The sequence below is a fragment of the Bufo bufo genome, chromosome 1 (genome assembly GCF_905171765.1).
Source record: "Bufo bufo chromosome 1, aBufBuf1.1, whole genome shotgun sequence".
In the NCBI taxonomy this organism is placed as follows: Eukaryota; Metazoa; Chordata; class Amphibia; order Anura; family Bufonidae; genus Bufo; species Bufo bufo.
Window position 1 is genome coordinate 802,332,424 of NC_053389.1, and position 14,841 is coordinate 802,347,264.

Sequence of the window (14,841 nt, forward strand, 5' to 3'; positions counted from 1 at the left end):
TGCCCAGACAGCCTGCACACCACGACGCCAACGTCCCCCAGTGAATTTATGAAAAATTCCAACACTGCGGAGTGTGGTATTTTTTACCCTCCACCACTGCGTAATGCCTGCCTGCCGCTGTTTTTATGAACCCGTGCACTGCTAGTGTGTTCTTCACAGGTAGTTTACCAAGTAGCAGATGGTGTACTGCTCCCACGTTTGGCTCCACATCTCCCACTGATTCCAACCTGCTGTCTCATGGGCACACTGCCACCCTCGCCCCCTGATGATGACAATGCCCCCTCTTCATCCAGCTCCCACATGTGATCCATTACATCATCATCTATAAATGTTTGATCATCACTTGTTTCATCCAAACCTGTCTCTTACGCATGTCCCTGACCTCTCAACATGTGCTCCCACCCAACTGTCATCATCGGTAGTTGCATGCCTAAAGGAGTCTGCAGCGGACCTCTCCTCCAAGTCTGTGCTGTCCTGTAAATGATGTCTGTTCACACAAAGTTCATTGTCGCTGAAAAGCAGAGCTGAGCCAGTGGCTATCATTATTTGGCTAGCAGCAGGAGCAGCAAAATCAAGAGGCAGATTAAGGAAAGTGAGGGCATATAGGTGGTTTGTGGGCCATGCTAACTAACCGTGGTGTCAGAGGAACCCTCCGATTCCAGGAAGCGTGTATCTGTCAGCACTTGACATGATGTTGAAGAGCGAGTTAGCCATTCCAGTGCAGCTGGATTGTTGGTCAAAACATGACTGCTGGATAACAGTGGCATATCTAGCCTGTTGCTGCAGCTGCTGCTACCACCACCCCTTCTTCTGCAGCTGCTTGTGCCAGCTACAGTAACATTTTTTCCACTGCCCGTTCTGCAATCTGCAACTGTATCGTTAACAGAATGGATTAGCTATGATACATTTTGCTCCACTGCACACTTATGCACATGGCAATAAATTAAACCTGCCCATAATATTGACTCAAAGTAATGCTACAGCTAACAGAACGGATTAGCTATAAATGTTGGTGCAGTGCACAGTGATACACACTGCAATATTACACCTGTCCCCTCCCTGTCCCCATTGGGTCCCTGCACTGCAGTGAAGGGTATCCAATGGCTGAGAAGGCAGCCCAATGCCTTCCACAGGCATCTGGTCTTGCCCTCGACTAAAGCCTGTGAGACCCAGCCCTCTAAGGTCATTTATTAGTGAGTTTTATTACGTAAGCCCCTCAAAATCACTTTATAACTGAATTGGTGCTTATAAAAATGGTTTTGGAAATTTTCTTGAAAATGTAAAAAAATTGCTTCTAAAATTCTAAACCTTCTAACATCCTAAAAAAATAAAATGACACTTACAAAATGATGCCAATATAAAGTAGACATATGGGGAATGTTGATTGATAATTTTTTTATTACTATCTATTACTATATTACTATCTGTCTTAAAAGTAGAGAAATCCAAATTTAGAAAATTGTGAACTTTTTCTGTAATTTTTGCATTTTTTTTATAAACAAAGTAATACATTTTTGACCCAAATTTACCGCTAATATGAAGTACAATGTGTCATCAGAAAACGGTCTCAGAATCGGTTAGATAAGTAAAACCATTCTAAAGCTATTACCACATACAGTGACACATGTCAGATTTGCAGAAATAGGCTTGGGCAGGAAGGTGAAAACTAGCCTGGGTAGAAGGGGTTAATATTGAGGTGCACTAACTGTATCACTAAAATGACGGGTTAACTCCGTGCACAGTCATGCACACAATGATACACTCTCCCAGCACACTTCCTGCACTATCCCTGCAGTCTCCCTGCACTCTCCCTCCCTGTGGATTGGCTGGCTGAAAGGCATAATGGGTGATCTCGCATTCCCGGGCTTCTTACTTTCATTTTGTAACATGTGCAGCTGCCATTTTAGGAAAAACTGATTCGTTACCACCCTTATTACGAATCAAACTTTTCCTAAATTTTGGATCAAATTCCACTTCGAATGCTTCACTTGGCTCAATACTAATCAAGACTGTTAGCAAAATAGCTTAAATTTTTATCTTAGAAGCTTTCGGGCAGGTTTGAATTAGGTTGCAATACTATACATACATTGTAATTAAAGGAATCGTAAAGAGATTCATAGGAATACATGTTTTCCTAAGCATATAGAACAGCATTTTAATTATCAAAGGTAGGGTTGAGCAAATCGAGCTTCGGATCACAGATCCGAAGTTGATTTGTAAAAAAACTTTGTTTTGTAATGCTGTTTCTGTACAACCATAAAACGTACGTGCTCCGTGTAGGAAAATGTCCTCTCAGGCAAAGTTACGTGAGACTTCAGTACTTCTATCTGCATATTTAAAAACATTTTAAAATAGTAATCCAAAGTTGGCTTTGGTACCGAGGTGCCTGCCAGTACCAAAGCTCACTTCAGATTTTTATTTTAAAATGTTTTTAAATTCACAGGTAGGACAACCGAAGTCTTGTGCAACTTTAGCCGAGACATTGAGACAAACTTTTCCTACACGGAGCACATACATTTGAATTCTGTATGGTAACATAATTGCAAACGAATGCTGTTCCAAAGCTTGACTCGCTAAACCCTAATCATAAGTATGGCAATAAGTGGGATCTGTGGACAAATATTTTTCATTACAAAATATGACCTTAGTAAGACATGGAAGTGTAATGTAATCAATGCTAGATCTCCATTTCCATTATCATCTGTTCCCTCGAGTTATCGAATGGAGTCAACCCTTCACACAGTTGGCCAAGCTCAGACCGGAGGCTCTCATCTGCATATATGATACAGATTATACTACTCCCTGCAGGCAATGCCTGTACTCCGATCTTCAACTGCTCTATAACATGGACCTTGGCATAAGATGGATCATTCCCAAACATGTCAATATCTAGGCAGTGGGCTCCCTCTGCAAAAGGTACTGGATATGGAGGGGAACCAAGGCTAAGAAATCCTTCTAGATTGGCATGGGAGCCATTACAGCTGGTTGTGTCCTTGGAAGAAGATGCTGAGTCACTTGAATCCCCAGGATGAGAATAAATCCAGACAATCCGTCGTTTCAGAAGGAAATTTAGGTTGGACTTATGAGTGGTAAGTGGAAGACAGTCTTGAATTAGTAATCCACCAGGAAGCAGTGGTTGCTTTGTTTTGGACTCCTCAAAGAAACAGAGAATTTCCTCTGGTCCCAGAACAGATAGCTTTTTGGATCTGTCCAAATTATTCACTCCAGACTCCAGTAACCCGAGCGTTGTTTTCAACTGGTCAGCAGGAATGTACACCGACATGACTGCCTAATGAGGAACACCATAGACTTCAGGAGAGAGGGTCAGATTCAGAAAATGTTTAAAGATTTTAATACTGAGTGATGACCTATCCTCAGGATAAGTCATCAGTATTTGATCGGCAGGAGTCCAGGGGTCCAACATCCGGGACCCCTGCCGATCAGCTATTTGAGAAGGCACCGGCGCTCGCAGTAACTCTGTGGACTTTTGTCAGCTTTCCCCAGGCCATGTGATGACACATCAGCTACGTAGCCTAGGTACTGCTCAGCCCCATTGAAGTGAATGGGGCTGAGCACGATACCAATCACAGCCGCTGTACAATATACGGTGCTGTGCTTGGTAAGTGTGGAGAAGGCCGTGGCAAGACTCACAGGAATGCCGGTGCCTTCTCAAACAGACGATTGGTGAGGACTCGACACCCGGATCAGATACTGATAACCTTTCCAGAGGATGAAAATCTTTGAAAACCCTTTTAATGCAAAAGGAAAACCACAAGTCAAAACAAGAAAAGAGAAGCAAAAAATTAAAGGCAACATTAAGAATAGATATGTTCACAGTAATATAGACAAGTTATTTTGGGTTATTGTCAAACATTGAAAGTTCAGCGATTGTTCAGAGACACGTATCGCCTATTTACTAATGAAGTTGTAATACTATTTTACTGCTGTTACTACTATCACAGCACTTGACAAACAACATTATTGTAGATCTCAGTTTCATACACTAAACATATAATGACAAGGTGCAGAACTTTATTACAACATTGGTTTGCTAGCCCATGTTATAAATCAAAACCAGGAATGGGTCCAAAACAGAGATAAAATATATATATATATATTGTGGTAAGGTGTACAGTGCGGGAAGGCATGTATATCCCACTCAGGTACCTCAGCTGGGTGGGATAACTAAAATCCAGAATGCAGTAGTCTAGCAGCGTTTAGTTTGCTGAGACAATGTTGTTTAAGGTGTGTTCTGGGCTGTTTTTTAGTTGGATTGGCGGAAAGGTCTGTTAGTGGGATCTGCCAATCCACACCCTTCCAGTACGGATGTTCCCTTTGCCCTGAGGGGATCACAGGTGAAGCCTGCTCTGATCAGGCCGGCATAAAGCACCTCCCAGTGTGTCAGTCGTGGGAGAGTGTTATCTTGGAACAGAGACCTGCAGAGGTTTTGAGTGGTCTCAGCCGGGTAGGCTGAGGGACCACGAGACTAGGTGACAGCCTGAAGTTTTGGGGACGCAGTGACGCCTGCGGAACAAGGGTCACAAGGTCAGAGTCGGGAGGACTTCTGGACCACAATCCCCAACGGTACTCGTATTGACTGTTTGGCTGAGAAAGCTGGGCCTGATGTCAGGTATAAACTGTAGGTAAGTCAGGGATTCCGTTGATGTATTAGGTAGTGCCCAGACGGGCAGGCATTTATTTTGTATCGTTTATGCTTTGCTGGTGCAAAAATAAAGCACGCGTTTGGACCTGAAAACCGGTTGTCTGTGAAGATATTTGTGAGCGTGACCCCTGAAAGAGAGCTACCCCTTACAATATGTAAAGAACGACGTATATCTGTATGTATCTATGTATGTATGTTCCGCGATCACTCAAAAACGCAACCATCAATTTCAACGAAACTTGATATACACATCCCTTGCTACCTGGAAAGAAATCTTGTAGGGGTCACAGCTCTCTAGCAAGTACCGTTCCCGATATATTCCCAAAAAATGCAAATATAGCACATCACATGACCTACATTACCCAATAGAATCCTGCAGTTCTTTCTCTTCATATCATACACACGGTAACATGTCCCTTATCAGCCAATAGAAGCTTGCAGGTCTCCACATACACACAGTTTTACACCAGGTTTCCATAACAACCCAGCCATTTTTCTTCACTGCTGCAGGTCAGCTTTAAAGAGGCAGGGCGCTGTGGATGACACTGTTAAGGGAATGGAATGCTGTGAAGGTGATAGTTTGGGGGGCACGTAGGGTGACCATTCAGGCCACCCTCAAAAGATGGACTTAAAAACCCCACACCCAGGTCCCGCTAAGCCACTCCCCCAGTCTGGTTAGATAACGTCCCCTCCCACTCCACAGCCATGGGATTGAAAAAATGAAGGTAAATATCAACTTCTGTCAGCTGCAGGAGTGGGAGGGACGGTGGCTTTCTTCCTGCTGCTCATGCTCAGACAGCATAGTGCTGCTGTCTGAGAGTGAGCTGTTCAAAAGAACATCCCTGTGTCCATCCAGGTCCTGGGCCAGACGGAGGACAGGGAGTCTTAAAGCTGGCCACCCTAGGGGAGGCTGCTGTGGAGGTCACAGTTAAAGGGACGTTCGCTATGGAGGTCAGTGTTAAGGGGCAGATTTCTGTAGAGGCCACTGTTAAGGGGAAGGGGTGTTGTGGAAATCACTGTTAATGAGATGGGGTACTGTGGAGGTCATTAATAAAGGGGCGGCTGAGTGAGCTGTTCAAAAGAACATCCCTGTGTCCATCCAGGCCCTGTGTCGGACGGAGGGCAGGGAGTCTGAAAGTCGGCCACCCTAGGGGCAGGCTGCTGTGGAGGTCACAGTTAAGGGGACGTCCGCTATGGAGGTCAGTGTTAAGGAGCAGATTTCTGTAGAGGACACTGTTAAGGGGACGGGGTGTTGTGGAAATCACTGTTAACGAGATGGGGTACTGATGAGGTGACTAATAAAGGGGCGGCTGCTGTGAAGGTCACTGTTAAAGGGGAGGGCAATGTGGATGTTACTGTTAAGGGGGCAGGCCGCTGTGGAGGTCACTGTTAACAGGGCGGGGTACTATCGATGTCACTGTTATAGTGGATACTGTCATTATCTTTTAATGACATACACAAACATTAAATGAAATAGATGAAATATATCCGTGCAAAGACGGGTCCTTCTACTACTGTAATATAAATATTTGCATCTCTTCTGTGTTTTGGACCCACTCCTGCTTTTGGCTTACAAATCCTAATCAAATAATGGTGTAAAATACTGAATGTGGGAAAGCGGCCTTAGGGCTCTTTCACACGAGCGAGTCCATTGAGGGAATCGCGTTCCGTGTGCAAGTGTGATCCTCCATTCTGGGCTTGCAGGAGCACACGGCATTATTATGATTTATAATGCTGTGTGCCTCTGCTTGACCTTACTTCTATATTATACTGACAGTTTTATGTCACTATGATCCTGTATAAATAAGATCAAGCAGATGCTTGAGGATCTTGGATCATTAGATCGTGGATCATGGCCGACAGAGTGCAGTCCAAGTATTCCACCACCTGCTAGTTGAGATTCTGCTGCACGTCCTGCTGCTGTTGCTGGGTGGTTTCTTCAGTAGGCGGCTGAAGAAAACTGCTCTTCATAGACTTCGGTATGGAGCTGGTGCTACTCCTGTCCCCCCCCCCACCAGTCATGTCATTGGAGCATAAGCACAGAGCGTTCCCCTGGTCAGGCCTTTGTGAGGACGATCGTAGGCAGTGACCGACTGACTGCATGCATAGCATGTTTCTATAGTAGTCCATTGTTGCATCCCTCTCTTACATGTACTCTTCCACCCTGCACGCTGCCACCCTCACCTCCTGATGATCGCCTCTCTTCACCCGGCTCACACATGCGATCATCATCTACATCTATTTGGTTGTTACTTGTGTCAGCCTCAACTGTCTCTTCCGCACGTCCCTGACCTCTCGCATCATGTGCTCCCATCCAACTGTCATCATCGGTTGTTGCACGCCTAGAGAAGACTGTAGCGGACCTCTCCTCCAAATCTGTGCTGCCCTGTAACTGCTGACTTTCTTCACAAAGCTCATCTTTGCTAAAAAAAAGAGCAGAGCGCTATTATTACTTGGCTAGCAGAAATAACAGCAAAAGCAAGAGGCAGGTTCAGGACATGTGAGGGCACAGAGATTTTTCCTGGGTCATGCCAACTAAGCTTGGTGTCAGAGGAACCCACCGATTCCTGGCTGTGTGTATCTGCTATCACTTGAGATGATGTTGAAGAGCGAGTCAACCATTCCAGTACAGCTGGATTGTTTGTTAAAACACGACCTCTGGAGGACAATGGCAGTTCTGGCCTGTTGCTGCGTCTGCTGCTACCAACCCCCCTTCTTCTGCTGCCATTTGTGCTAGCTACAGCAACATTTTTGCCGCTCCCGGTTCTTTTGGAGGGCCCAGTGTATTTATATCAGTAATGTAAAGGATTCACTAAGAATGTGGCAGCAGTTCAACAAGCTGCATGCGTTGATATATTAGACTGCCCTTTAATACTGAAGGCACAGTATGTCTATGTATAAACTAATAGATTAACTGGTAATGTGGCAGCTGTTCAACAAGATGCAAACGGCAATTACACTCAACCTGCACTGTCCCTACAGTCTCAAAAAACTCTCTCTAAGATCTACCTACACTGTCCCTGCACTGTCCCTGCACTCTCCATATCCAAAATTCTTCTGTTTATAGCTTTCTGCAACACATATTGCATTCTTGGACTTCTTCCTTTCCCTTTGTAACAAATGCAGCAGCCATTTTGGAAAAAAGAAAACAATTCGTTACCATGAAGCTTGAGGAAATTTGGATTTGTGGCAACAGGGGCATAACTACCATAGCGGCAGACCATGAGACTGTTATAGGGCCCAGGGTATAAGGGGGCCCAGTGTTAGTTTGGATCCTCTACTCTTCTACAGGGGGTGAAAACTTGGTTGGACTCTACCCTCTAAAGGAACAACTTTTTGCAAATGAGGCAGTTGAAAAAATTGCCCAAGAGTCATTGAAAGGGGTTTAGGCGGAAACCCTTCTGTCCTGTGTGGGGGGCCTGGTTTGATTCTTGCTATGGGGCCCTTACTTCTCTGCTCTATGTATGCCACTGCATGACAAATCAAATTTGATCTAAGAATTTGATCGAATTCCACTTTGGATGCTTCAATTCGCTCAACACTATTTATAACCAAGCTGGCCCGGCCCTGCTTCCATCAGCTAGAGCTGGATTAGCAACTAAGTAATACCGTCTCCTCTTCCACTCCGGCCTCACACCTTGTCCTGCGGGCTGGTGCGCTGCATATGATACAGCAGTGTTTTCATGTGCCCACCAATGTCCCACTTCTCCAGGCAGACATGGCCGTTGCTTCATTACCCTTCAGATCTTATCTTGTGACTCTGCTTCACCCACAGTGGGCCCGAGTGGTACAGGATGTAACCTATGATTCACTGACCAGCCCAGTCTCCCTGCCTGTGGGGTGCGCATGCTTCTTTCATGACTCTTAAAGGGCCAACATTGATGCATACTAATTCTTCCATAGCTGCACTAAGGTATCCAAGTCACCTTCCCCTGTGTGATGCTGCCTGAGTAATAGGTATCCTGAAGTGCTAGCTATTTGTTGTCTATTTGACTACCCCTGTTTTGACTACTGCCCTATTCCTGTCTTTTATTCTCTGTTGCCTGCCCTAACCTTCAGACTCTTTCTCAGAATTGCATGTACTGTGCCAGCCTGGACCTCTGGCATATTACTAACTGTGAGTTTGCCGGTTCCTCGATGCATCGCACCGGTGTATCTGACTTCCGTGAGTCAACAGCCAACCAAATAAAAAGATGGAGATTGAACCCACCTTAGAACTGATCACTTTGAATGTAGTCAACATAGAAGCTGGTGGATTCTCGTCCCGAGTGAATCTAAGTCTTTTAACCTCTGGGTGGTTAGAATGTAGAGTTTCCAGGAAACACTTCCTAATCAATCCAGCCACCCCATGTCCTCTTATCCAGGGTGCTACCCGAAGATCTTCCACCCCTGCAGTAGTTCCATCATCGACCAGTATGATTGATGTAAAGCCCACCTGACAGTGCATAAAGAGAAGAGCAAGATGAGCATACAGTAGATCTCAGAGTTTCTAATATGATATAAGGTTTTATCATAGAGAAGATATAAGCAATAGAGATGGCTTTTGGTTCGCCCGGAGGTCTTTTTGCGGCGAACTTTGCGCGTTCGCTATTCGCCGAACATGCGAACATATGGCGATATTCGCGCCCGCCATATTCTTTAACATTGTGAAGAACTTTGACCCATGACACATCCATCAGGTGGTACAGGACAGCCAATTGAGATGTTTCAGCACATGGACATACCCCCTACCTTATAAATAAACCTGATCTGGCCGCCAATTTACATTCAGTCTTTTGCCAGTGTAGGGAGAGGTTGATGTGTGGAGCAGGGACAGGCTGTTAGGAACACGAATCGCTAGCTAATAGGGCCACAAAAGTCCTTTTAAGGACTGGTATAGGTGTGCTATCGATAGGTGTGACTTACTGAGGGGTGTAATATACTAATAATATACTCTCTAACATAGAAAGTATAATATAGTGCAATTGTATCGTGCAGCAGTTGTGTGCAGTTCTGCTGTGATACTGCAGCTACACAAAGGGACAAACGCTATTGGAACAAATCATTTCTACTGGTATAATTTACCAGTTGCCCCCCCCAAAAAAAAAATGATTGAAGCAGGGATTTTATATACCAATAATATACTTTCAATATAATGCATTTAGGTAGTGCAGCATTTCTATGTGGTTTTGCTGCGTTACCGCATCTACACAGAGTGACAAACACTATTGGAACCAGTAATTTCTACTGGTGTGATTTACCAGTTGCCCCCCAAAAAAACTGATTGAGGCAGGGGTGTTATATACCTTCTTCCACAAATACTGCTCTTCTATAGGGACTTTTGTCACAGGGTCATTTTGAAAATGACAGGCAGAGAAAGAGGCAGGCCATTCCGCAGGGGTGGTAGAGGTCAGGCAGGTGCACCAGGCCGGAGCTTAAGTGGGAAGTTGCAGAAGGTGCGTGCGATTACGTCAAAGGACGCACTAGACTTGGTTGAGTGGCTCATTTAGCCTTCCGCTTCTGCACCCTCTTCATCCTCTCTATCTGCACCCTCTTCACTCTCTGTTGTGTCCACCCCCAAAGATACTACCACCACCACCACCATATCCCCTCCGCTCAAGTCAGAGGAATTATTTTCTCATACATTTCAAGACCTTAACAATGTGCAGCAATTCTTGGCATCGGATCAGGAAGAGGAGGGATCAACGGTCGCCACCCAGAAGTCTGACGATCAGCCCAAGGAGGGTAGTCCCCGCTGTTGCTGCCTACTTCGAGATCTCTAATATCAGTGGTGGTGAAGGTGACAATGATGACATGTCGATGGACGTCACGTGGGTGTCCAAAAGAGAGGAAGAGGAGGGGAGTTCAGAGGGAGAGATGGAGCAGTAGATAGGGAGGAGAAGGAGGAGAAACAGGCAGAACTTATGGTGCACAGAAGGCAAAAAGAAGACTGCTAATGTATCTGGAACGAAACATCCACCATGCACGGTCACATCTGGCGCTCCCAGGACACCGGCACATGGCTCCACAGTGTGGGCTTTTTTTAATGTGTTCGCTGCTGACAATAGTGTTTCCATCTGCAGCCTGTGCTGTCAACGCATAAGTCATGTTAAGCCCAACACTCACCTAGGGACGACCGCCTTAAGAAGGCACCTGGCCTCCCATTACCTAGCCCAGTGGGAGCAACACCGTCAGAACCCACAAAGCCACACTCCCGGCGTTCACCATCCTGCCTCTTCTCCTTCTTCACCTCTCTCCTCCCAGTTATCCTCCACCTTCCACCGTGCCATCATCGCATTTATCTGGCAAAAGGCAGGCTTCCTTGCCCCAAATGTTCAAGCAAAAAAAGATGACGACGCCGGACCGCTGGCTTGTCAGAACTGCTAGCCCGCCAACTATTGCCATATAAACTAGTGGACTCGGAGGCCTTTAGAAAGTTTGTGGCCATTGGAACACCGCAATGGAAGTTCCCCAGAAGGAAATATTTCTCCCAGAAGGGCATCCCAGAGCTATATGGCCACGTTCAGCGGCAAGTGAATGTATCTCTGGCACACAGTGTCGGTGCCAAGATACATCTGACCACAGACATGTGGTCTAGCAAACACGGGCAGGGAAGGTACATAACTTTTACTGCCCACTGGGTGAACCTTCTGACGGCCGTCAAGCATGCAACCCGTGGCACCCGTGTAGATTTGGTGTTACCGCCACGGATTGCATGCAAGGCTGCCTCTTCTTCTCTCCTCCTCGGCTGACTCCTCCTTTTCCGCTGCTACTGTCTCCTCCGCTGCGCCCCCCAAGATCCCCAGAACCTATTCAACGTTCCAAATGGGGGCCTTCATGCTCCAGTGTTTGAAGAGGGACCCCCGTATAAAAAGAGCAAGGACCAGTACTGGGTGGCAACGTACTTAGACCCCCGGTACAAACACAAAATAGCGGAAATGTTACCACCATCACAGAGAGCTGTCAGAATGCAGCACTTTCAGGCCTTGCTTCGAGAAATGCTGCATTCTGCTTTTGCAGGCGCTGGCAGAGGAATTTCCACACAGAGAAACAGTTGCAGGTACCAATCCAACAGCGCATAGAAGAAGAGGGCGGTTTGAAGATGTTTTGGTCACTTCGGATATGAGATCATTCTTGCATCCAACCCATCGACAGCCGTCCTCCGGATCCAGCCTCAGGGAACGCCTAGACCGACAGGTGTCCGACTACATCGGGTTAATGGCCGATGTGGACGCTATGAGAAGCGATGAACCCCTGGACTACTGGGTGTGCAGGCTTGACCTGTGGCTAGAGCTGGCACAATTTGCCATGGAAATGTTGGCTTGCCCCTCGTCCAGTGTCCTGTACGAAAGGACGTTCAGCGCAGCAGGGGGGATCGTGACCGATAAGCGCACTCGCCTAGCTAATGAAAGTGTGGACTACCTCACATTTCTAAAAATTAAGGAGGCATGGATCTCGGAGGAATTCAACACATGTGACGAGTCGACCATGTTTGATTGAATTTCCCTCATGACAGCCCACAAATATCCGCCACCTCCCAGAACAAATCATGGTCCCTGTCTGAGGAAAATACAGCGGGCATAAAGGCCTTATGTCCTTTGAATGCCTAAGTTTTGGCGCCTGTACTGGTCGACAGTTACATATTTATCCTGTGACCGACTAATGTACCTCCAGCCACAGAATACCAAATTCTTTGCTGTCAGGTGAATGCCTATTGGCTAATTTTTGGGGCCTGTACTGGACTACAGTTACATATTTATCCTGTGACCGCCTAATGTACCTCCAGCCACAGAATCCAAAGTTCTTTGCTTTCAGGTGAACGCCTATTGGCAAATTTTTGGGGCCTGTACTGGCCGACAGTTACATATTTATCCTGTGACCGCCTAATGTACCTTCAGACACATAATCCAAAGTTCTTTGCTGTCAGGTAATGCCTATTGGCTAATTTTTAGGGCCTGTACTGGCCGACAGTTACATTTTTATCCTGTGACCGCCTAATGTCCCTCCAGCCACAGAATCCTGTGAACACTAGCAACCTCACCACCACCAGCATGATCCCCCACATGGCATCCAAGCACCGTAATAAGTGGGGCTAATGCCTGGGTCCACAATCTGTGTCTGCGAGTCAAACCACTGCCTCCTCTTTCCCTATGGTACGTGCTGGCTAATCGCCTGTCGAAGGCACAGGCGAGAATGCCTCCTGCCCTGCACCTGGACTTTCGCAAGCACTATCAGCGACCACATCTACTTCCCTGTCCCAGCGCAGTGTCCAAATGTCATTACCCCAGGCATTTGAACGCAATCGCAAATACCCAGCCACCCACCCACAGGCCATAGCACTAAATTTGCACCTTTCAAAATGACTGGCCCTGAAAATTTTGCCATTTAGGCTTGTGGACACTGAGGCCTTCCACAGCCTGAGGTCGGCGGCCGTCCCGCGGTACTCTGTCCCCAACCGCCACTATTTTTCAAGGTGTGCCGTGCCCGCCTTACACCATCATGTGTCCCGAAACGTCACACGTGCCCTGACCAACGCAGTTACTGGGAAGGTCCACTTAACCACGGACACATGTACAAGTGCATTTGGCCAGGGAAGCTATATTTCACTGACGACACACTGGGTAAACATTGTGGAGGCCGGGAGCGAGTAGAACCCTGGGATGGCACAGGTGCTACCGACGCAGACGATTGCAGGCCCTAATTCCATCAGGGTTTCCGCCAGCACCTACGTTAGTGGCTCCAACCCCCACTTCTCCTCCTCCTCCTCCAGACTGTTGGCACCATAAGGAATGGGAAGGGGAACACCGAACCTTCCTCTAGTCCCAACATACCAACCCCAACTAACCCCTTTAATAACGACACTGACACCGTTCCACTTTTAACCTTTTATTTTGTTGGGTGGTAATCGGCCACAGCTTTATTCAAACGGCAAAACCATAACCTAGAACCGTGCTCTCCGCCAGCCGCTGGTCTCCCAGCGGGCAGATACGCCCATTTTTCCTCCAACACCTTTACGCTGCAATAACTAGCCGCCAGCTGTGACTTTAAACATTCCAAGGAGGCACTTTGCCTATATAACCATTCCCCCGAATCACTTCTGATCACACCATCCGAACGAAACACCACACTATCAACTCACAGCGGAGGGAGGGAGGGACAAAGCGCTTCCGCTCAAAGAGGAAGAGGGAAGGCGGGACAGAGGCATATATGCCCTCCTGGCTGACCGCCCACTCTCCTAACCGGATCCCTACATTAACCCCTGCATGCCCCACCGGAACGGGCATCAGAGGAAGTATATATTAAAAGGGGTAGGAAAACAGGGGGGGGGGGCACCAGTCCCTGCCCACCCTCCCTAAGCCGTCGGGTGGCCACCACTTTCCACCTCCAAATTATCCGCGTGCAGCACCAGTCAGCCATCACCCGGTAGCCGGAAGCAGTGTAGTACTGCAGTGGGGAAGCGTCAACAGGCCATGCTGAAGCTGATATGCTTAGGGGACAAACAGCACACCTCTGCAGAGCTGTGGCAGGGGATAAGAGACCAGACTGAGCTGTGGCTCTCGCCACTCAACCTACAACAAAGGCATGGTTGTGTGTGATAATGGCCGTAACTTGGTGGCGGCTTTGGAGCTCGGCAAGCTCACACACATCCTATGCCTAGCCCAAGTCTTAAACTTATTGGTTTAGCAGTTTCTCAAAACCTACCCCAATTTGCCTGAGCTACTGGTGAAGGTGCGCAGCGTGTGTGCACATTTCCGCAAGTCATCGACAGCTTCAGCTGGTCTGTCAACGCTGCAGCAGCGCTTTAACTTGCCAGGCTGTTGTGCGACGTGAGGACGCGCTGGAACTCCTCGTTCCACATGTTGGCCAGGCTTTGTGAGCAGCAGAGGGCAGTAGTGGAATACCAGCTGCAACATGGTCGTAGCCTTTCCAGTCAGCTTCCGCTAATCACAAGTAGGGAGTGGGCATGGATGTCTGACCTCTGTGACGTTTTTGGAATCTTTGTGGAATCAACACAGATGGTGAGCAGCGATAACGCTATTATCAGCATAACCATCCCACTTCTGTGTCTACTCCAACGCTTACTGCTCACAATTAAGGACGACGCTTTGCATGTGGAAGAGGTGGAAATAGGGGAAGAAGACATTACACAGGGTGATAGCCACACCACCCTCCGTCCATCTTCTCAGCTCGATTTGGAC

The 14,841-nt window shown here is 47.2% G+C and overlaps 1 protein-coding gene across 1 annotated transcript in view; it reads right to left on the reverse strand.

The window, feature by feature from the left end:
* Positions 1-2,677: 2,677 nt before the first annotated feature.
* LOC120988606 (histidine N-acetyltransferase-like) overlaps positions 2,678-14,841 on the reverse strand; it is a 38,434-nt gene continuing 26,270 nt past the window's right edge. Inside the window, exons 4-5 of the mRNA XM_040416179.1 lie at positions 8,874-9,098; positions 2,678-3,289 (exon numbers count right to left, since the gene is read on the reverse strand). Coding sequence (XP_040272113.1) covers positions 2,678-3,289; positions 8,874-9,098 — 837 coding nt within the window. The remainder of the gene's footprint in view (positions 3,290-8,873; positions 9,099-14,841) is intronic.